The sequence below is a fragment of the Dreissena polymorpha genome, chromosome 9, assembly GCF_020536995.1.
Source record: "Dreissena polymorpha isolate Duluth1 chromosome 9, UMN_Dpol_1.0, whole genome shotgun sequence".
Taxonomy (NCBI): domain Eukaryota; kingdom Metazoa; phylum Mollusca; class Bivalvia; order Myida; family Dreissenidae; genus Dreissena; species Dreissena polymorpha.
In genome coordinates this window covers 74,659,044-74,684,202 of record NC_068363.1, presented here as the reverse complement: position 1 = coordinate 74,684,202, position 25,159 = coordinate 74,659,044, and the positions used below count along the sequence as shown (strand labels likewise).

Sequence of the window (25,159 nt, the reverse complement as noted above, 5' to 3'; positions counted from 1 at the left end):
TCGCGTAAACACCCATTAAAGTTAAAAGGAGAAACCCCACAAAGTCACGTGATCCTGCACCCTGAATAAACATTTCATTCGGTAGATTGCAGCGACTAAAAACTCAGAAAAAAACAACAATCAAAGCTTTGTTTTCTATTAAATTTTCTAAGAAAATATTAAACCTTAATTAAGGATAAATTGTACACCGAATATCATTAAAAAAAGAAAGATGTTTCTTGTTTCAAATAATTCATACTATTGAGTGTAATGTATCCTTTGTTATGTACACGCACCTGCTGTACCCATAGTTACGCCTCAGCATCCACAAGGTGGCGCGCCAGCCGCTGTAGCCTATAGTAAACAACATGGCGACAGGCTTTGCAGGTCACGTAGCAAATTCTGGAATAAAGCAGCGCTACATCCCAGACGAAGATCCTGAATATGATCCTTCGCTGCCGTATGGAGGGAAAGTGTTTCTAGCGAGGAAAAAGAAGCCAGATCCATTTCACATTCGTGCGTTTGAGGTAAAAGACGGTTCCGAAATGCTACGTTTTTGCGTGATATTGATATGTTAATCTTAATGACTTAAAGTTTAAAAATAATTGTAACTGATATAAAGAATTAAAGGACTATTTCAAACATGTGTTTCGTGTAAAATTCAGTTTTGAATTTTAAATTTATAAAATGCTTAATAATCAGTAAAGCATACTTACAGTTATTTTTGGCTGAAATGAATTGAATTTGAATTAGTTGGAATGGTATTGGATAATTGTCTGCTATTTCATTGTGATTGTTGCCAACGTCAGTCTTTGTGAATAATTTATAAGGTTTATTGACTTGGTTGAATCACGGAGAGTATATTGACAGGAGATGAATCGAGTATTTGACCCTTACTGTAGTAAATTCAATCTTATGCAAAAACTATTCATCCGATTTTATTGGTTTAAACGTTATCTTGTTGCTTATTAATTCCTCTTTCAAAAAAATATAACTTTTAGTATATTCCCGTTGTTATTAATGGATTTATAGCGAGTTAAACACAAGAAATTCACATTTTATGTTTTACCACCGCGCGTTTTAACGTGTTGTGGCTATCGATCTTTTAGCGTACAGCGAAGCGCCGAGGTTATACATTTTGATGTACCCTCTCACGTCTTTTGTTAAATTATAGTTTCATTTCTCGGCCGATTTTGACAAATTATATATCATTAGAAAGCTTACGTTACGTAGTAAACAGATATATCAATATATATTAAGTTTTTCTTCTGATTTCGACAGCCCGGCGAGTTATAACTTTAACTTTTGCAAATATCATACCGTTTTGGAGTTTTAGAATCTAGATTTACGGTTGACATGTTCGTACTTAATACCAATTTGTAGCGTTTATATTTGGAGTTCAGTTTTAAAAATTACATCTTGCTTAGGAGAATAGAATTCTGTATACGATAGAAAAAAAATTTGTTTAAAAACGAAAGTAATTAAGGAATGAAGGCGGGAAAATGTAGCGCGCGTTCCTAACGCACTGAACTGATGCTACGGTCTTGGCGATTATGCTTTTGTTCAGAAAACGGCCATTGAATTTCTTTTGCCATCTTATTATATTTTTTATGGAATATATTGTAGTATTTTGTTCACGAAACATATCAATAAAGCTTATTATAAATGAATCTTAATAAATTAACGATTTCAGCTCTTGTTTATAACACAGAAAGGGTGTAAAATTTATGATGAAACAGCGTATATAGCGGACCCTCATGATATTATTCGGCTTTGCATGCAAACTTGAAATAAAATGGGTGTCAAAAACATTCATCGTTTGCTGTTTATTATCAACAAGGTAATTATGTATAATTATTTGAAATGTTATTTACCTTAAATTATAAATTTATTAAAGATTCTTGAAAATCACGGTCCATGTTACGCGGGTCATTTCGTATTTTGACATCAGGGCATCATGTCCAACTATTGAAAATCAGATTTTTTTTCACCGGGACGATGACGGCTTGGATTTAGACAGGCAGACAGATAGTTTATTCAGACTTAAACAACAGTATATCGTCTTCAACTCAAATATATGAATTATTTTTAGACGAATTGTTAGGTGATTACACATATAGCAGTGATGATTCTGAGAATGTTGCCATGTTTCTTATCCGTGTAATATAGAGTCCATGGTTTGAGCATTTTTATCGCGATGTTCAAAAAAAGATATCTCAATAATCTTGTTTATTGATAGATCTGTGGTTTTATTGCCCCTGTGTTCAGCACAAACCAATTATCTCGTTATGATCAGAAACTGTGCCGACCAATACTAAATAACACTATGGTGTCATACGCCACAGCAGGGACCTATACTTGTATATTGGTCCCTAACCACAGGTGGCAATGTCTGGTCAGATTACACTTTTTATGATACCTCCATGTCTTCTCGTAGTATTAGTGGTCATTTCTTGGAGTAATGTAACGCCAAATACTCAATTTTGCGTTTATAAGATATGTAGCGTATTGAAAACATTTATAGTCATCTGCCCATACAGATTGCCATAAACTAAATACTGTATAGATGTCAGCCAGCTAAATCACAATAATTATAAGTGCTTAATACCTATACATGTACATTTTAAACATTTAAAAAATCTAATACTTAACATTTAACGTATTTAGCGGGTACCGGTAAAAAAACTCCGTCATTTCGTAGTCCTATAAAGAGTGTATGGTAGTGTACGGAACAACATAATTAAAAACAGCATTCTCATTTGACCACAACGGGGTTAAATAATCTTTCCGAAAAATACAAATAATACAGAGTTTTAATTTAGAATTCTATATATTTATAACTCTGTTAACTTATAAAGATATTTCAATATACATGCATAGACAGTTGACCGTGATTTTCAAGAATCTTTAAATAATTTTAATTAATTGATAATTTATGGTTAATAACCTTTCATATAATTTTACATAATTACCTTTTTGATAATAAACAACAAACGATGAATGTTTTGACACCCATTATATTTGAAGTATGCAAAGCCGAAAAATATCAAGAGGGTCGGCTATACATTTGTATACGCTGTTTCATCATAAAATTAACACCCTTTCTGTGTTATAATCAAGAGCTGAAATCGTAAATTTATTAAGCTTCATTAATACTTAGCTTTATGGATATGTCTCTAGAACAAAATATTTCAATATATTCCATAAAATATATAATAATCGTGGCAAAGGAAATTCAATGGCCGGTATCTAAACAAAAGCATAATCGCCATCAGTTCGGTTCGTTAGGACCGCGCGCTACTTATTTCCGCCTTCATTCCTTACTTGCTTTCATTTTTAAACCAATTTTTTTTCTATCATATACAGAATTCTATTCTCCTAAGCAAGATGTTATTTTTAAAACTGAACTCCAAATATAAACGCTACAAATCGGTATAAAGTACGAACATGTCAACCGTAAATCTAGATTCTAAAACTCCAAAACGGTATGATATTTGCAAAAGTTAAAGTTATAACTCGCCGAGCTGCCACAATCAGAAGAAAAACTTAATATATATTTATATATCTGAAAACTACATTACGTAAGCTTTCTAATGATATATAATTTGTCAAAATCGGCCTAGAAATGAAACTATAATTTAACAAAATACGTGAGTGGGTACATCAAATGTATAACATCGGCGCTTCGATAAAAGATCGACAGATACGACACGGTCACGTGACTTAGACACAACAAGATATTTGGCGTAACGGTCCCGTTTCATATCCGTGTAATCTAGAGTCCGTGGTTGAATTTAGGCACAGAACTTTTATCAATTGTGAAATTTAAAAGTATTAGGCCTACAATTTTTTTTTCATAAATTGCAAATATTTAAGCTAAAGAGAGGAACATTTTGTATCTTTGAGTTTTGTGTTCTGATTATTTCTAACTCATGAAATTGTATGCACAGTAAACCACACATTTATAAAATGCATGGACTATTTGAGTATAACATAATAAATTTAACTAACATGATTTTGTTAGCAAGGCTGTTTTCGGAGAAAACCTGAGCTATTTTCATAGCCAGCTCGTCGTCCGCCGTAGGTCACTAGGTGTCGTGCTAAAACCTTAACATTGGCCATAACTTTTTAAAAATTGAAGATAGCACCTTGATATTTGGCATGCATGTGTATCTCATGGAGCTGCACATTTTGAGTGGTAAAATTTCAAGGTGAACATCATCCTTCAAGGTCTAGGGTCGAAAAAACAAAGTCAAGGGAAGTAATAAGCTTTAAATGGACATAGTTATCTGACCTGCCCACGTATATATTTTTGGTAAATAAATCAAAGCGGCGCAGTAGGCGGCATTGTGTTTTTGACAAACACATTGTGGTAAAAGGTCAAGGTCAAGATCATCCTTTACGGTCTACGGTAAAAAATACAAATTTAAGGGAAGTAATAAGCTTTAAAAAGGGAGATAATTATTCAATATTGAACATTTGGCATGCATGTGTATCTCATGGAGCTGCACATTTCGAGTGGTCAATCACAGTCACGGTAGTGGCTTTTAATTATTTGCTACTAAAAATAGAGATTTGTTAGAGACAATTATTTTCAAGGGAAGTAATTTATATAATTATTAATCTCATATTATATATTTCCTTACCAAGAATTGAAGTTTTTTCACAGTTACTGTACAGATTTACAGATTTATTATTTTGATTATTTATAACTCAAATGATTGATTTTCCAAAGTTTTATTTTTAATGATATAATAATAATTTCTTTGATGTTCATTACATACCTGTGGACTTTTGTCCATAGATACATGTTCAACTCTGGCAATGATCTCTTTTAAACCACAGGCCTTGGTTGTCAGTGATGTCTGACATGGTCATAATTGACTGTGAGACCCCCCCCCCCCTCCCCGGTTGGATTGGACAAAATTCAAGGGAAGTAATAAGCTTTAAAGGGAGATGATTTCTATACCTGCCAAATGATAAATAGCAATTTTATTTCAAAGCGGCGCAATAGGGGGCATTGTGTTTCTGACGAACACATCTCTTGATATAATTATCATTTCTTACCTGTTTTAATTTGTGAATGCTAGTTTCCATTAAATACCAGTGGACTTATGTCCATACATACATGATGAACTCTGGCTATGATCTCTTTGATAAACCACAGGCCTTGGTTGTCAGTGATGTCTGACGTGGTCATTTTTGACTGTCTACAGACCCCCCCCCCCCGTCCCGGTTTGGATTGGACAAAATCCAAGGGAAGTAATAAAGCTTTAAAGGGAGATGATGTCTATGTCTATACCTGCAATATGATAAATAGAAATTTTATTTCAAAGTGGCGCAGTAGGGGGCATTGTGTTTCTGACAACACATCTCTTGTTGGGTCACTAGGTCAAAGGTCAAGGTCACTGTGACCTCTAAAAAAAATAATTCTGACAAGCTTTCGCAGCCTATCGTGGCACCCGTTATGCTTTGCTCTTGTTTATGTTTTTATTTTTATGTTACATAAAAGTTTTCATTAATATAAATATTGTTTTTCCAGGCGTTTGCCATTTTTGCAACTGTGGCATTTGCAATCTACGCTTACTTCTACTTTGATCACCTGCATTTTCATGTCACACATGCATACGCCCACCTGGGGTACCCCTCAGCACAACATCAAGTTGGACAAAGATACCTGCATGGTAAATATACAGATTTTTTTCACCATTTTTGGAATGGATCCAGGGGCCTTCAGATTGGGAATAATCACGCCCTTAAAGGGGCCTTCTCACAGATTTTGGCATGTATTGAAGTTTGTCATTAAATGCTTTATATTGATAAATATAAACATTGGATCTACAAAGCTCCAGTAAAATATCAAGAATAAAATCAAAGTAAGAAAAGAAAGTCACCCTCAACTGGGCTCAAACCACTGACCCCTGGAGTTAAAGTCTATGGCTTAGACCACTCTTTGTGTTTGCAAAATATTAGTCCAGCCAAGTCCGGCTAGTTTTTGTTACAAATCTTGATTTTCTTTGGTGGCTAATTTATTACAAGGGCATTGAATTCATTTGATATTCATAAAAGTTGTGTGTGTGTGTGTGGCGGGGGGGCATACCTGTTTTAAACAATCTCTGTGCCAGTAAGACCCTGCCTGCTAGCTCAGTTGGAAGAGGGCTGGACTTCATATCCGAGGATTGCAAGTTCAATCCCTGGCCTGGCAAGATAACTTGTGTGGGGATAGGTCATGAAATTGTTTTAATGGCCATTCATTTTCACCTCTGAATCAAATAGGGCAGTTGTCAGTTACTTGCCTTAACCCTTTACCACTTAGATACTTATTTTGACGCATGTGTAGTCCCTCAGAAAGTTAAATTTAATTAAAGACCTTTCTTACTAAATTCAAATTTAAAAGGCTGCATTTCCAACCCTCAGATACTGATGAGCAGCAAACAGCATAAAACCTGAACAGACTGCGAGTTACTTGCAGGTTGTTCTGGTTTTATGCTGTTTGCACATAGCCATTTTCTTTCTGCTTCTAAGTGGGAAAGGCGTAATTAAGTATGTGCTCTTATGACTTAGAAACTTGCAATCCCAAATAGAAGTGAAAGTTTGCTAAGTTGGACAGCCATGTTATGACTGAAATACTGTTGAACATGACAAAACAAAAAATCCAACAAAAATATACTCAAATCTTGTTACTATTTTTTTTTTTAAGTTTAGAATGTACACAAGCATTATTTTATATTTGCATGTCTCCCTTTGATTTGTTAGAAACATTTATATGTGTTTACTTACAGGCAAGGGTGTGGACAAAGACCATGAGAAGTCCATGGAGTGGTTTCGGTAAAAAATTGCAATTAAAATGTTGTTATTGTGTTTAGTGACATATTATTTATTTTTAGCATATTAGACTAAGCAAGTGAAGCTCAAGTCCTTTTTTGTTGAATCAATACTAAGTCTTGGTGTCTTTGGGAAGATATCAAGAAGGTCCCCAAAGTGGGATCCAAGCAAAGACAATTTGCTGTAGAATAGACTTAGTGGGTAGAGTTTCTGCCTAGCAACCATGAGGTCATGTATTCAATACCCACTGTGGATGCATATTTAGGCTCTCTTTTAAAGATGTGTACTGGTTAGACCCAGGAAACAGACTCAAGAGCATTTAAATAAGCCTTACGCTTTTGATGCAATTGTGCTTAAATGAGTTGGTTTAAACTAACCACAGACAGGTTTTTTAACCTTATAAAATAGAAGTGGATTAAAAACATCTTAAAGAAATATATCATTTCCAAAATCAGCTACCGGTATTCAAGTGATATTTCTTCCCAAAATCTATAAGCTAGGGCTTTTTTCCAATGAAATTTTTCCTTCCAATTATTTCCCAAATCAAGCTTTAAGGGATATTTTCTCCCAACCAGATAAAGGCTCTTCCCAATAAAAAGAGAAAAAAAACTAACTAAATGACCTTGATTACAAGGGGGACATCATTTCCGCTACACCACCGTTTTTAACCTTGGTTTGATTTGTGGATTTGTAAACCCTATATGGGTTTAATTAATACCAGTACTTTTTCAAATATTTTTTTGTTTTTATAAAATAGTTATTTTCTTTACATTAAGCAAAGCTATAGCATGCAGTAATTACAATACATTATATTAAACCTTTAGACAAAAAACAACCTGACACATTGTTTACCCTTAGCCAAGGACAACTGATCATTTACAAAATTATAATCATTTACAATTCTTTCTTGTACATCATTTACACGACTTGTTATCGACCAACAGTTTTAACAAAATAACACAGTTACCTTACCTTGGCTTATCCGCTGGCACAAGCCAGTCAGCTCTTAGTCTTAGCCACAAAAACTGTACGAGATCCAGAAGAAACCCCATAATGATTGCTTTACTGGCCCGTAAAAATATCAAGTAAAGTACCAGTTCATAATTTATTGGCAAATTAATTAGATTATATATCCTGTAATACGTGTACAATATTACTAAATTGCCAGTAGTGGCAGGCATTTTTCTTGTAGTAAATATGACATTTAGGGATTTTGAATTTTCGTGTTAAATATAAGTCATTATGACAATTCAAAATTATAAGATAAAGTATATAATAAAAATATATATAGCTACTGATACATACTTTGTTAGATGTAATTTAAATAAATGTGAGATATAAAAATCATAAGACAGTTATTAAAAAAAAAATCAAATTGGGTTTTTTTCCAATGGGGATTTTGTTTACCATTTCTCTTTGGTAATTGGTGTGTTCAATGGCAAGGAAATGGCCAGTTATTCATTTGGGACTCCTGCACTCCATTGTGAAATCAGTTCAAATTTTTACCAATGGTTGACAGGAAGGCTGCCGAACAAGGCCACGCTCATGCCTCATACAACCTGGCAGTGGGTCATTTGAAGGGGATCAAAACAGACCTAAAACCAGGGTAAGAATAATTTTACTATTGGAGCCACAGTATGGGAAAATGGAGCTTAATGTAAGTGCGTAAGGTGTCATCCTAGATTAGCCTGTGCAGTCTGCACGGATTAATCAGGGTCTTAACATTCAGCATGTATGGTATATTTCATTTAAAGAAAGTCTCATGGTGAAATATCCATCTTAGGCAGAAAGTGTTTCTCTGATTAGCCTGTGTGGGCATATCAGAGATAAACTTAGGCATTTAAGGAGGCATTTTAGGCACTATTCTTTACACATATGCATTAAGCCCAATTTTCCAAGAGCTGGTCTTATTTTGTGCTTAACCCTTTGCATGCTGGGTAATTTGTCTTCTGCTAAAATGTCGTCTGCTGAATTTCTAAAATTAGCATTTTCTTCGATTTTTTTCAAAGAATACTATCAGAATAGCAAACAGTTTGGATCCTGATGAGACGCCAGGTTCTGTGGCGTCTCATCAGGATCCAAACTGTTTGCAAAGGCCTTCAAAATTCGGTTCCCGCACTGAAAGGGCTAAACCATCCCTACCACTTTGAAAAGAGGGGGTAATACAGGATTCACCAAGACGTCTTTCCATACACACAAACTTTTCTTGCAGTACAACTTTGAAAAGTCAGCTTTTAAACCTACATGCATTGATCATTAGAAAAGTTTTGCATATGAAATCATGTGTTAACTTAAGGCAAAGCATGCCTCAACTTCAAGGGATGCATTTTGCAACAAATAGCATGCTTAATTGGGCGCTAAACAGTAGAATTTGTCATCTTTTTTCCCCTTTTTTTCTGTGTACATGTAAAGTGCAATTGCTGTACAGACTCGAAATGACTATGTTAAGGCAAAATGCTTTACATGTTATTAAAGTGATATTATGGGCATCTATTCTAACAGTTTATAGGTGTCTATCACAGCCGTTGTTTATTTTTGGTGTTTTAACTTCATAAACACTTATATTTGTTTATGCAGCATCAACATACTAAAACAATATCCCGGAAGAGAAAAAGAATGCATTTGAATATCAACCGTACTTTCGTTTGACAACTGATCACGCATGTACAATGTGAACCTAAATAAAGTTTTAGTGCAGATTCGTTTATACGACACAAAGACACCATTTTCATTTACAGATCATTTCGGCTTACAGGACTGGGTGGGTCACGTAAATTATATCATATAAAATATATTTTTTCTAAACAACTGGTAGCAAGATGAGTTGCAGATAATTGGTCAGTAACCACATTTTAACTTACTCTGTTGACCTGTTAATTCTTTTCAGCTAAATTCAACAGTGAAAAATGCCCATAATATCACTTTAACTCTTTCAGTGCGGGAACCAAATTTTGAAGGCCTGTGCAAACAGTTTGGATCCAGATGAGACGCCACAGAACGTGGCGTCTCATCAGGATCCAAACTGTTTGCTATTCTGATAGTATTCTTTGAAAAAAATCGAAGAAAATGCTAAATTTAGCAGACAACATTTTAGCAGACGACAAATTTCCCAGCATGCAAAGGGTTAAGCTTTAAAAACTTAGCCTTGCTCTAGAAAAACAGGGCTTAATGCATGTTTCAAAAACTTTCCGTCTTTATTAGTTTTCCCTAAGAAGAGACTTCCTTTAAACCCATCAACTATAAAAGAGAAGTGCCATCTCAGATTAGCCTGTAGGGACTTCACAGACTAATCTGGAGCAACACTTGTCTAACATGCATTAACCATTATGCCCCCTTCGAAGAAGAGGGGGTATATTGTTTTGCACGTTTCGGTCCATCGGTCTGTCTATTGGTCTGTCCACCAGATGGTTTCCGGATGATAGCTCAAGAACGCTCAGGCCTAGGATCATGAAACTTCATAGGTACATTGATCATGATTGGCAGATGACCCCTATTGATTTTCAGGTCACTAGGTCAAAGGTCAAGGTCACAGTGACTCAAAATAGTAAAATGGTTTCCAGATGATAACTCAAGAATGCTTATGCCTAAGATCATGAAACTTCATAGGAATATTGATCATGACTTGCAGATGACCCCTATTGATTTTCAGGTCACTAGTTTAAGATTGAATCTAATATGATTTTACAAAACATTATTATTTCTTTTATACCTAATGATAAAATATGACATTTCTGCAGTGAAATAAAAGCAGTGAAAATAACAAATTGTTATTTTCACAGATGAAAATAACAATTTTTCGGAACTCCTTTTCTATTTTTACATTATCATAAATAATTTTTTATATATTTTCTATGATCACGAGTGAATTAAAATCAACATACCACCGAATCCAACACATTTTCTTTTTATTTTATGCTTAAATTCACCATTTATTTACATTGTAAAAGAGTTTTAACTGGAAATTCTGCTTGTATAATGACGTCATTTCGTCATACTAATGACGTCATTTTGTGCTTTGAAATGTAATGAGGCACGCCACGGGAGAAACTCCGAGAAAGGGTAACTTTTCAGCAAAAGGGAAACAGCTTTTAATTACTTTCTTGAAAAAGGGGCATAAAAGAAACAGAAAATTTGTTCATGTCAGTGTAAGATCGTTTGTTAAAATATAATTTCTATGATCACTCGTGAAATAACAATCGATCTTAAACTGACATGAACAAATATCCTCTATTTAGTGTTTTTATTTATGTGTTTTATGTGTGTGTTTTATTTGTGTTTTTATGTGTGTGTTTATGAGTGTGTTTTATGTGCATGTTTTATTTGTGTGTTTTATTTGCAGTGAAGCCCACAAGTTGATCCATCATGCAGCATCGAAAGGGGTGAAGGAAGCTCACAAGGTTCTCAACAATGTCTGCACACGTGGTGGATGTACCAACTAGATTTCTGATGGCTTGCTGCAACTAAATTCCTTGGAGAGCACAGTTTACTGAAAATGAATCTTTGCTTAGGCACCCAAAATACTAAAGATAGTTGTCCGGCCATAAAAACTTTGTTGCTATCGTTTTCTCACAGTTATGTAGCTGATCTGGTTGTTTTTCATGGTTTTTAGTGATTAGTTTTATAATAATTATGAATTATTGAAACACTTTATGTAAAGTGTTGTTTCTTAGTAGATAAAATCAAAATCATGAACACTGACTTTGAAAATTTCTATTCATTGAGAATTCTTAGGAGGTGCGTTATTCTCGTTATTTTTTTTTATCCCCGCCGAAAACAAAATCTGAGGGGATATAGTAATTGGTCCTGTCCGTCTGTCCGTCTGACTGAAACTTTGTCCAGAGCATAACTCCAAATCTATTCAATGGATTTACTTTAAACTTAGAATATAAACAGATGGCAACTAGGAGAAGTGCAGTGACCAAGAGCCATAACTCTATCTACCTTAGTTTTTGAATTATCTCCCCTGTTATATAACTTTATAAAGTAAATTTTTGTCCGGAGCATAACTCTAAATATACTAAAGGGATTTATTTGAAACTTGAAATATAAACAGATGGCAACTAGGAGAAGTGCAGTGACCAAGAACCACAACTCTATCTACCTTAGTTTTTGAATTATCTCCCCTTTTATATAATTTTAAAGTAATTTTTTGTCCGGAGCATAACTCTTAATCTACAGAAGGGATTTACTTGAAACTTGAAATATAAACAGATGGCAAGTAGGAAAAGTGCAGTGACTAAGAACCCTTTCATATAATTTTAAAGTAAATTTTTGTCCAGGGCATAACTCTAAATCTTATGAAGGGATTTACTTGAAACTTAAACAGATGGCAAGTAGGAGAAGTGCAGTGACAAAGAACCATAACTATATCTACCTTAGTGTTTGGATTATATCCCTTAATTTAATTCCAAAGTAAACTTTTGTCCGGAGCATAATGAATTATCTTCCTTTATTTGTTTTTACAAATATTATTCTACTCTCTAAAACAAATGTTGTCATACGAGCAAACACATTTCGGCGGGGATTTGGCACTACTGTGACAAGCTCTTGTTTTAATTATTGTGAGTTAAGTTTTCCTTTGAAACCTTATTGTTACTGTGACTTAATGTTTATGAAATTTGTCAACATTGTGTTTGCAATGTATTTAATTAGTCTCCTACTTTTGTTGAACCATGCTTTGGGAGAAACAGGCTTAACTGATGTGGCAGAAGTATCGGACCTGATTGGGATGACACTTCCCACTTTTATGATATTTTTTGGTTAAAGGAGATCCCTTCTAAACAAGCATCCATTCTAGTGGAAAGTGTTGTCTCTGATTAGTCTGAATCTGGGACATGGTTGTAAAGGTTTACAGTCAAAACAGCCCCAAGTCAAAACGGTCCCTAGTCAAAATGACCGAAAACCAAAGCAAAGTGGGGCCGTTTTGACTATTATCGAATAGGGGCCGTTTTGACTGGGGCCGATTTGACTAGCTCCCTGGGACATCACTTTATGCACATGTGTTAAGCCCAGTTTTCTGAAAGCACCATTAAAGGGGCCTTTTCACAGATTTTGGCATTTTTTTAAATTATTCATTAAATGCGTTATATTGATAAATGTAACCATTGGATCATAAAAGCTCCAGTAAAAAATCAAGAAAAAAAATTAAAAAAAGGAAAAGAACATTGCCCGGAGCAGGTTTCGAACCAGTGACCCCTGGAGTCCTGCAAGAGTCCTGAAGTAAAAACGCTTTAGCCTACTGAGCTATTCCGCCGAGTACACATTCGTGGCATATTTTATACCTTATATAAGCAATCTTCGTAATTTCACAAAATTTAACGACAAAAACAGAACTCTCCAAATTATTCAATCGTTTCGCGTTGCAACGCTTTATGGCTATATTAGAGCATGGTTAATGTTCAGTATTACTGTTTCCTCACAAATATCATAACTAAAACAAAAACTTACGAATCTGAAACAACTTTTTTCAATTTTGTCAATTTACCAAAGCGTGAAAAGATCCCTTTAATATCTATTGTGTTTCTGTCCGTTTCTTAATTCTCATGTTCTCTATTGCACTAAGTGTTGATTTGAAAGTGGTGTTGTTATTTTAGACTACCGTAATTGCTCTATGTTTTCGGACACTTAAAAATAATTATTTTTGTTCGTGTCCGAAAACTTAGATACGAAAAATATTCACAAAATACAGTTGTCTGAAAACTTAGAGTCGAAAATTGAAGTGTTTGAAAATAGCATCAATTGTATCAACGACTACCGGTAATAGCACGCGCTTATGTTTAATAATTTTAAATGCTTAATTCATTTGACAGAAAGTTACTACAAGGTTGTACTTTGACCAACGAGTTCAATGATGAGCATTTGATGTATCGATCATTTCATTTCCGAAAGCTTTTGTTTAATACCTTCTATTGTTCGTAAAACTTGCAATAGGGTGCATCACACTTTGAAGCGTTTGGTATTTGTCACAGTTATTTTATTGATAACGGGTAGTTCCATTGCGGTAGATAATTGAACTGTTAATTGGCACTACCCCTGATAATTGTCATAAGGCTTATGCTATCAGGCGAAACCATTGTTCAATACAGGTTTGCAAGGTTATTTACCCAATAACGCAAATGTAATGGTGCGTTGCACTCAGGCATGCACCTGCCATATTTTATGATTTAAATCTTGTTGTAAAACCCTATGATCGAAGTGTCATTAGATATCGAAAACAGGACCGAAATTTTGTAAAATAGCGCTGTAAAATATACTGTCCGAAAACTTAGGGACATTAATTATGGACGAAACGCGTGTGTCCGAAAATTAAGAGTCACGAAAAATAATTATTTTTGCCAAAAAAGGGGGTGTCAGAAAACTTAGAGTGTCCGAAAACATAGAGTAATTACGGTACCTACCCTTTTATAAAGAATTTTATTAATGGTTGTTTGTTTTTCTGCTTGAAATATGTGTTAGTTTTTTATGTTTACAATTTTGGTAGATTACACATATGTATCATTCCATTAAATATCTGAGAAAATAATTATTAAATCCGTGTTTAAATTTACACAACTTTATTGTTTGTGATTTGTTTTATTATTGGTTGTATTGCTAAAATAAACCAAACTAGTCAATGTCCTATCAATAATTATTATGCAGTATTTGTTGTTATTTTGTGTTGTTCAAATTCAATTATGCAGATTTAAAAAAAAATTGTATTATGAAAATAAATAACTGTATTTTCATGAAGTAATTAAATTTAATTGTAAAAAAAAATTACCACAACATAAAAAAACTCTTACTTAGTCATCTCAATTTTTTTTTAAATATTTAAGCCATGTTTTTCTTTTTAAAAGAGTGATCAAATCTTTTTTTGATAGGGGCTTTCAAATGTCAAAGTTTCGAAGTTCTGGCTAATGAGGTTACCTGGTCACGGTTTTAATCTTTTTATTTGTTAGATTTGTTATCATTTTTAATTTAAGACCTTCACGTCGAGTTAGTGTATACCAGTATATGTTTATTCATTTTGTTAGAAAATTTATTAGACAATGTGATTTATTAGACAATAAAATGTTTTATTTTGCAAATAATGTTGGTTGTTTCTAACCTCAATTACTCTGTTCACATACTTCCCTTGTTTTGAATAACTTTCTCTTCATCATTTATGAAATGTTTGGTTAACTGTCGAAAAGTGAATTTTACTGTATGCTAGAGTTCTTTTGCATTAAAAAGATAATATCAGAACAAAATAATAATTTAATTGACAATTGTATACGAGTGTAATAAATGCTAAGCTTATGTTTATTTCACTTTATTTAGATGAATTCAAGTTTAAGGGTAAAAAATAATTGTTTGTTTCTGCTAACAGACTTAATGACTCTTATTTTTTGGCCAAATATAAACTTATTTTAGTATTCTAGATTGAGTGTTTGATGCTTTTTTCTACATGTTATCCTGTACATTAAATTAACTGATATGTTTGCAATAATTTTTATCCCCGCCAGAGGCGGAGGGATATTGTTTTGGCGTTGTCCGTCCGTCCGTCTTTCCGTCCGTCCATCTATCCGTCCGTCCGTCTTTCCTTCGGTCTGTCACTTTTGTGTCCGGAGCCATCCATATCTTGGAAGTGCTTTGGCGGATTTCATTGAAACTTGGTATGAGTATATATATGGATAAGAGGAGGATGCAGGCCAAATGGCATTGTAAACCATCTGTTAATAATGGAGTTATGGCCCTTTGTATCTTGAAAAAATGCCAAAAATTATTTTGACTAAATAAATATCATATTGGTATTTTTATTTTGATAAAATAAAATTGTTACATAACATTTAAATTATAATAGACCAATACAGCTAGCATGAACATTTTACATTGAATTTTAGTACTCCGGTGTTACCTCTCAAAAAACTCTTTAAAAATTAAAGGAAACAAAAGGCTGAACATATTTAAGATTTCAAATTTAACAATCATATAATAAAAATGTTGGCACTAATATGTTTAGCTATGCAGAAGATTTACTATTTACTATTACTGTTTACCATCCCAATTTAAAAATTAATTTAATCTGTAGCCAAAAAAATGTGACACCATTTTAATGTTTTCGCTAATATTAAGTAGCAACTCACACCTACCATTATACAAGATAATCAGGCACTTATGGTGCAATATACAAGCGTTGATTAGATTAGCAAGTGTATTATACAAGATAACAGCTATTGTATAACGGGTACTTGAGGTGCAATATACAGGCCCTTTAATCAGCATTGATGAGATTAGGTGACATCTTTATAGGCGGATAGTCATTGATAAGATGAGATTAGCACATTATCATACAAAAAACATTTTTAAATAGTTTTAAATATTAATTTTAATTAGTGAATTGATTTGAATTGACTTAATTTATAGTTTTATATATGGTAGTCATAGATGCATCTGTTGTATTTAACAGGGGTGGATTCAAAATATATGTTACACTTTTGACATCTTTTTCATTTGTTAATACAAATGAATCTTTCATATATTTTCATGACCATTATGTAGGCTGTTGTCAAAACAGTTTTGAAATTAATATAAATGTGATTTAACCATTTTTCAATTCACCAATTGACCCTATTTAATTGGATTAAAAACAACTTAAGTTCCACAACCCTGCCCAGGTTTACTCATAGTGAAATAATGTGTTAATTCAAAATGGGTCTGGATGACACATTATTCTTGGTTGCATTTGTGCTCCCAAATGAGCAACATGTATAAGATACTCAGTAAGATTTTGAGAATATTCCATTTATTCCACTAGTACACCAACATGCACTTACTAATGATTTACATGCATTCCTTACACAGTTAAACAAAAAAAGAACTCTAGAACCAAAAAAAACACGAACAAGCTGCTTCATAGATAAAATTTATTAAAGACTTTATAAACAAAATAATCAATTTGATAATGAATCAAGATTATACTTAAACCAAACAATTATAAATTTATTGGGGGGGGGGGGGGGGGGGGGGGAAACGTCTGTACTAAAACTAAAATGGGCGGGAAACGTCTGGGGAGGAAACGTCTTGGGGGGGAAACGTCTGGGGGAGGAAACGTCTTGGGGGCGAAACGTCCGTAAACCGGGCGAATCATACAAAAAATGAGCAACCAACCTACCCTCATTTTGTTAATGGAAACAAATTACATTGTCTTTTTGGCCTTACAAATGTAATGATAATTATTTGATTTCTTTAATTATTTCCAACTTCAGACAACTCAATCCATTTTCTGTCGTATTGTTATTATAATCGTAGCAGTGAAAAAAATCCTCGCATAGGTTTGAAAGTTTCTAAGAAAGCTGACCTGAGTAAGGGAGGGAACCGCCGCAATGAGTTTGGGAGTTTGTATAGTTGTCCTCAGCTAAACCAATTTATTGGTATATTGTAACCTTAATCATGACGTCATGTCCAATGAAAACAAGCGTATCGAGATCACGTGACATTGGACCAATTATGATATGGCAGTACAACGTTCTTCGAAAGCAAGTTGACAACAATGGATATTTTAAGAGATTTATTTCGTGTCTGTGAATTTCCTTGGATTAAAGTGCAACATGAATCATAATTAGTTAATAATTATGTTGTTTGATCATTTTTTGATTGCGAAGAGAGTTACTAACTTTAGAGAGAGAAAACGTTAATTGACAGCTGAGAGCGAGTGGGTGGGGAAAAGTGTAAATGCAGTGGAATTAATAAATTACTACGGATTTACCTTCGATCTGTTACATAACATAATGGAAAGTACTATTGATAAAGAGATAGGCGTCTTTGGTGGCCTTTTCATTAGCATCGTCTCAGAAATGAGAGTAAGTATTACTTGATTAACTATTATTAATTTGTCATAAAATTAAGATAAAACCTAAAAAGCTTTCACGTGTGATGCACAGATGAAACAAATCATCAATAAAATTTGTTAATATATGTTTAATCTGTACGGGATCAGCCATCTGTTTAGCTAAGATTACAGAAAGCTTGCGTTTTTTGCTTTTGTGGGTTTTGAGACCTGCACCTGGCTCACCAGCTTTTCATCTACTATCTAGTGTGTTTACTAAGAGAACATGACATGAGTTTCTGGAGACAGCCGAAACAGTTAATGGCAGTTGCTATGTAGTAAATTGCATTGACTTTTTTAACCAGCTTCACAAAGAGCAGTGACAAGCACAGCATACTAGTGGTACTAATTTTGGGAATGTATGAGTCATTCTTCACATTTTCATATAAAATGTTATACACTCAAATCATTGGAAAGAAAACCATGGGTGGGTTCAACTCTGGTATTCAGAATGAATATTGTGCAAGCAAAACCGCAGAAATACTTTAACAAATATAATAAAGAATACATTTACCATACTAAGGATCTCCATAGTGATTTGACCAGGATGAGCTCACAATTATTCTAAGAATAGGTTGGTTAATGACAATTTAAAAGGATGTGAATGCAAACATGACTTTTCAACCACATAACCAGCGATTTTCCTCCTTCTTTATAAAGTACCGGTAAACGGTACTTTCCCAATCGAACGAAAATTCCCAAATTCCCAAAACGGTACTTTCCCAATCGAGCGAAAATTCCCAAATTCCCAATCGGCATCTGGAAAAATCCCAATCAGCGTCCGAATTTTTTCTCAAAACGATAGAAAGTTTCGTAAAAAAACCAACTTTCGGCGAGCGAACAAAGAAAATCGTATAGTTGTGTGTAACCACGCGCTCGATTAATTTCGGGTTTTATTATTCAGCGCATTCAATCAATAGAGTTGTTACTGTTTCCGGTTCTTTTGCCAGGCAGCCAGCGTACTGTTTTACGTCGGTTTGTAACCTTATCGTAGTTTGAAATGAGTCATAATAGCAAATATTATGCCAAAAAACCAATCGGAACCATCAATCACAGGACACATTGACAGCAATAATGATGCTGTGCAGGGAGGGATGCAAGCAACTGAGTGATGATTAAACATCAAAGATTGTTGAAATTTCACAAAAATGAAAGAGAGAGACATTGCTTTAAAAGAGATTAAAACAACTAGTAATTGATTTGGTGTGTTCTTTATAATATTTTGTTATTTATATAAACTTTATAACTTAATGGTCATTAAGGCATGCCTGCAAATGATTATTTAAATGGGTATGTTCAATTAAGTATGAACTGTATGATGTATTCAATAAGACCCAAACTTCACGACGCGATTTTCCCAATTTCAGGATTTCACGACTCGATTTTTCCCAATTTTGAGGTTTTCACGACTCAATTTTTCCCAATCGGACCGGTACGGGTACTTTTCCCAATTGGACAAGGAAAATCGCTGATAACAGTTTAGAAATGCATAGTTTTGTTCATGTGCATATTTATCATATAAGGAACAGATGAATTTTCAGGCGGTCTAACGCCTAAGAAAAAACATGTTGTTTCCGGTTACCAGACCGACCGTGTCAGTTTACCCCCGACTGCAATTTAATAAAATTAAATAAAAAAATCGCAAGTGGACAAACACATATTGTTTTACACTATTCGGTCACGAATTATTAGTAGCGGAGAAAATACAATGACGAGGCAAAGTCATATTTATATAGAATAAAATATGACTTATTTTAAAAGGTTAAAACATTTAAAACATTTTTTCAAATTATTGTAATTTAATTTTCGGTAGTATTTTTATAATTTAATTATAAAAACCGATCCTCTATGCGAAGTTTGACAGCTTCGCGTTCGTTTCTATGTAAACATATCCATGTTTTTGTTAAATAAAATCGTTACCTCAAGTGTGAGACAGTACTTGATTTCGAACCCCAAAAAATTCCCAACCTACCGACCCTCATTTGTTTGAGCCCGTATCCGGAAACATACATGTTTTTTTCTTACGCCTAAGGCAGGGTTTTTTTTCCTTCTTTGGGACCCGCCGAAAATCGGCCCTTTCCCCGCGGATTTTTTGTTCCCCTCAGCAGGTGAATTTTCCCCCAGACTTCATTTTTTTCCCCTAAAAAAAAAAAAAAAAAAAAATTTTTTTTTTTTTACTTTTAATACATAAGTTAACTTGATCCAGTGTAGAAAATATAGCATATTGCATAATTAGATTATCTGTTGCCTTGAATTTGTGTTAAAAACAGCAAAATATGTTGAATAGATTATTTTAGACTTTCCTTATTTCCCCAAAATCCGGCGTTTCGCCTGATTTTTTCCCCCAAAATCCGGCATTTCGCGCGATTTTTTTTCCCCTCAAAAAAGGCCAGGCCCATTCCCCAAAATCAGATAAAAACCCCTGGCCTAAGGTACATTTTGTAAATGATCATGGCTGGTTGTGTAAGCACTATGCGTTTTTAGATAATTTTGGCCAATTGCCTGTTCAGATATAAAGGATACCATGCAATGCAATTTTATATTATGTTGTTCTTATAATTTAGATGTAAATAGTTTGGTAATTATTAAGTTTCACTAAATTAAAACACAGAAAAAGCTGGTATGTTTAAAAAAAAATATATATTTGTTGCAGTTGGAAACTGTACTCTGTTAACACATCTGACCAGTAAATTTTTTCTTGCACCACAAAATAAGGAAGTATCTGACTGAGCATTATTGAATGGTGAAAGAAAGCATTTACTGGTAATTACTTCCTGCCAACTTTACCACCTTCTGACCCCCCTGGGTGTCAGAATCCTGTGATTGTGGCTTGTCAGTGCTCCTACCTGTACTGTGGCTACTGCTTTATCTCATGGGGAAAATAGTGTATTCAGCCATTCCATGGGGAAATAGGCGTACAGTCATTCCTTCAAAAGATGCATGAGCTGCAATAGAGGCCCATTTTAGCAGTGAACAAAGAAAGCAAAATCCTTCTTTAAAGAGTAAAGACATATAAAAACAGCTGCCTAAGTCATAATTAGAAACCCATTCAGTAGCAGCAGAGTAAAGTCAAGAGATCTGTTCAGCCCTATATCCTGTCTGCCAGTGATAGGTTTACTGGTGTGAGCTATTAAAGGTTTGCTTCCCATATGTACATGCAGATCTGCTTTTGTGTTTGTAATTATAGCACCAGTTGGCAAATGATTATGACTGAGTCATGATTGTTGCTTTACCTTGAACATTATTCATTATAAACAAAACAAAATAGAATAATTGATGAAATAAATATGCATATGCTTAGAGTTATAATGGTTACTTAATAGCTACATGCAGATTTGATGTTGTAATGTTTCAGTTTTTCTCTGATTCTCTTAAAATATTTGTAGTGTTTTTCATTATTTGTTACATTAACTACTATCAATGTTAGAAAAAGGCATAAATATGTCTTATTACAATGAGAAAGAGATATGGCTGAAATAGAGGATTTGGCGAAAACAAGCTGGTGTAAGATTCAATTGGGGTGAATACTGCATGATTTTTCAAGAAACTTTTCATTGCAAAGTGGCCTCAGGGCTATAGATAACAAGCGTACTTGCGTTATTACGCAATTAAAATAACAAAAAACGTAATTAAATTCAAAATAAAGTGTACAAAAACGCAAATACAAATTTAATTACGTAATTCCACTAAAAAACCTTGTGTCACGGAACACAATTCTTACGGACACCGGGCTTATTTTTTAGACTGGTTAATTTTGGTACAAAAATGTATCGGATAGTTTATATGCCGTCCTATGAAGAAAACAAAGCAGTCTTTCCAGTGGTTATCAATCTTTTGGGTATTATTGTTATTATTCGTAGACCCTTCCGATTTCTACTTTCATTTTCAAGGTATTAAACCCAAAATAACCCAAAAACGGGTAGCATCGCTTTGAACAGCGATAACTCAGGGGTGTCAATTTTCCGGATTATTCCGGAAATCCGGAATTGAGCCGTCCAGGGTTGATTTTGAGGTGAATGTGAATCCGATTAGTTTGTTTACGGGGGTGGGGGTAGGGACAAAATTATTTTAGTGCAGGATCATTTCAGAACGAATATTGTTATAGCATCGTCGGCATTCCAGACATTTGCTCTTGGTACCGATTTTATTTATTGATTTCTGATTGGTAAGCGGCTGGCACTGATATGAGCAGTAACTGACAAAGTAAAGCACTGCAATATCATATTTTAAAACAATATGTTAATCAAATTTTTTTTTTTTTTTAGAAAGAAGTCTAATGCGTATTTTTTCTCAATTTCAATTCAATTACATCTAACAAAGTATTATATGATTTTGTTCTTTTAATTTGAATGATTATAAAGAGTTATTCCCTAATCAGTGGACTTTTCATGTGGAAAAAAAAGGCTAATGAATTTATTTTCCCAATTCAGGGTTTTTTTTGGCCCGATTTTATAGCCGAAATTCGGCTATGTTCCCAATCCCAAAAAGTATACTTTTTTCCCAAAATGTGGCAAAAAATTCCCAATTTCCAAAAAAAAATAAAAATAACTTTTTTTTTTTTTTTTTTAGAAAGAAGTGTCTTATGCATATTTTATCTCAATTTTAATTCAATTACATCTAACAAAGTATTTTATGGTTTTGTTCTTTTAATTTTAATGATTATAAAGTGTTATATCAAATTTAGTATTTCCCTAATTAGTGGACTTTTCGTGTGGAAAAAAAAGGCTAATGAATTAATTTTCCCAATTTCATGAAAATGCCGATAAAATTCCCAATTCCAAAGCCATGGGCTATCTTCCCAAAAAAGGGAAAAAAAATCCTGGTATTTGCTAGGTTACTGGTTTTCATTTTCTGCACTCAAACGAAATGCATATTTTATTTTATTTGCAAATGATGTATCGCGACATGTTTTCGGAGAGTCGTTTTCGGATACAGTATGGTTTGTCGATTTTAATTTAATTTCGTAGTTCTTAATATCATTTGTTTAGAATGACAACTTCACATGCGGTGTTACGGATGGTTTGGTTTATAATATTTCGCATGGTACTCAGCAGAAATTGCACCTAGAAAGACTATAAAAAAAGAACAATAAGCTGGGGCTCGGGGGTTGGGCCCTCTCTTCCCTTTATCCTACGGCCTCAGACTCTCGGCTTAATTTTCCGGATTTCAAATTTGGGACAATTGACACCCCTGATAACTTCATCAATTTTGCAGCAATTTTCACGAACTCAGTCTTATTCAATGCAAAAGTAATTGAACTTTGATCAGGAAATCAGTAAATGTGTGTTGTTATGTACAGGTGCCTTTTTGAATTCCATTTGTATAAATAATATAGTAACCTTAGTAGATTTGTATTATATATGTCATTCCCTAAATTACCCAATTGATTTTAAAAAAAACGGGGGTGAAAAACCCAATTACAGTACAGCCAAAGCGGAACAAACGTATTTCGCGATCCGCGGCGGCAAGGCGAACCGAGTCGATGCCGCGTCAGTCGTTGAAGCCGCGTCAGTATGCGGCGGCAAGTCGCATTTCGCCGCGAAACTTCGCATCTGTCCGCCAAGGCATGCCGCGATCCGCTACATGATGCCGAGTCGATGCGCATAATGAAATAAAAAATCTTTTAAAAATTATTAGTTACATGTAGTTAACAAATTTTGAAAGAACAATTATAATAATAATAAAAATCATAATAAATTTATTGTGCGCGGATTGTATTAGCATATACATTTAAGCATAGTTAATGTATCTGGCCAATTATTAAGTTTGTTTCCCGCCCGAAGCGTATGTATTTCACACATAAACAAGGTCATGGAATTATGTTTTCGCACATACAAGTGGTCAAGGCTCCAGCATATGGTGGATTTATAAATTAATTGCATGTTGATTCCGCTATTATATTTTAGCTGAGAAAATTAGCAGTTTGAAGCCACATCAATAATCAAGACGGTGACGACGTATTTGTAGTTTTGTTAATTATCAGCTTATTATAACTATTGTTTGAATATGCGTATATAAACACGTTTTATTTTGTTCATATTATACAGTTAATATCGCTACTAACAGCGATTTTCCTTGTCCAATTGGGAAAAGTACCCATACCGGTCCGATTGGGAAAAATTGAGTCGTGAAAACCTCAAAATTGGGAAAAATCGAGTCGTGAAATCCTGAAATTGGGAAAAGTTTGGGTCTTATTGAATACATCATACAGTTCATACTTAATTGAACATACCCATTTAAATAATCATTTGCAGGCATGCCTTAATGACCATTAAGTTATAAAGTTTATATAAATAACAAAATATTATAAAGAACACACCAAATCAATTACTAGTTGTTTTAATCTCTTTTAAAGCAATGTCTCTCTCTTTCATTTTTGTGAAAATTTCAACAATCTTTGATGTTTGATCATCACTCAGTTGCTTGCATCCCGCCCTGCACAGCATCATTATTGCTGTCAATGTGTCCTGTGATAGATGGTTCCGATTGGTTTTTTGGCATAATATTTGCTATTATGACTCATTTCAAACTACGATAAGGTTACAAACCGACGTAAAACAGTACGCTGGCTGCCTGGCAAAAGAACCGGAAACAGTAACAACTCTATTGATTGAATGCGCTGAATAATAAAACCCGAAATTAATCGAGCGCGTGGTTACACACAACTATACGATTTTCTTTGTTCGCTCGCCGAAAGTTGTTTTTTTACGAAACTTTCTATCGTTTTGAGAAAAAATTCGGACGCTGATTGGGATTTTTCCAGATGCCGATTGGGAATTTGGGAATTTTCGCTCGATTGGGAAAGTACCGTTTTGGGAATTTGGGAATTTTCGTTCGATTGGGAAAGTACCGTTTACCGGTACTTTATAAAGAAGGAGGAAAATCGCTGACTAATTACCCGAGAATCCCGTATATTCCAGTTTTAAAGCAAATGCTGGTAAATATTTACGATACACAAACATTCTCGATATTTCCTTAAGTATCAAATACATTTTGGCATTTGTTACTATTTATAGAGATGATGAAATAACTTATAATCAGGGCGTTTTTTTTCTCCATTGAACACGCGATTTACGCCTGACGTGATGTTCATGTATTTATACAACACAAAATACACCAAAACTTTCCAAACGACGTTCTACATGTCTGCATAATTTTCGCGCGCTTTTTATGAAACAAAGGATATTTTAGGACTGTTTATTTGACGCTAGAATTTGCCAAAGGACGCGTTGGCATTAAAATTCGGAAGTGTGTTTCGGATTACAAATTTAATAATGATAATCGAACGAAACATAAACAGTTGCGCGTAATTAATTCTACGCTACACATACATGTATGTACATGTAGGTGGATATCTTTTCACTCGATCCGCCGCGTACGTATGAGGCCGATTTACTCCGCGAAAGTACGCGAGGTTAATACAGACTCGGCGTCGTTGCGCGGATCGATGCCGAGTGCCACGGCGATACGCCGCATGAACACAAATGATTCGGCCGCCGCGGACTAATA

At 34.2% G+C, this 25,159-nt stretch overlaps 3 protein-coding genes across 9 annotated transcripts in view; all 3 read left to right on the top strand.

Annotated features, from left to right (window-relative positions):
- LOC127844692 (uncharacterized protein HI_1625-like) overlaps positions 1-14,853 on the top strand; it is a 331,821-nt gene extending 316,968 nt beyond the window's left edge. The window contains exon 6 of the transcript XR_008032867.1: positions 11,539-14,853. The gene's annotated coding sequence lies outside the window, so the exon portion shown is untranslated. The remainder of the gene's footprint in view (positions 1-11,538) is intronic.
- Positions 311-11,543, top strand: LOC127844691 (uncharacterized protein HI_1625-like). The gene is made up of 5 exons (XM_052375123.1): positions 311-506; positions 5,522-5,663; positions 6,762-6,807; positions 8,324-8,410; positions 11,144-11,543. Exons 1-5 carry the CDS (start codon positions 348-350, stop codon positions 11,241-11,243), a joined length of 534 nt encoding a protein of 177 aa, XP_052231083.1. The 5' UTR covers positions 311-347; the 3' UTR covers positions 11,244-11,543.
- Positions 14,854-17,273: 2,420 nt separating the features above from the next.
- Positions 17,274-25,159, top strand: part of LOC127844679 (protein MTSS 2-like) — a 100,771-nt gene continuing 92,885 nt past the window's right edge. For all 7 annotated transcript variants that reach the window (XM_052375093.1, XM_052375092.1, XM_052375097.1 and 4 more), the window contains exon 1: positions 17,274-17,624. In XM_052375093.1, coding sequence (XP_052231053.1) covers positions 17,553-17,624 — 72 coding nt within the window. In that variant the 5' untranslated portion in view covers positions 17,274-17,552. The remainder of the gene's footprint in view (positions 17,625-25,159) is intronic.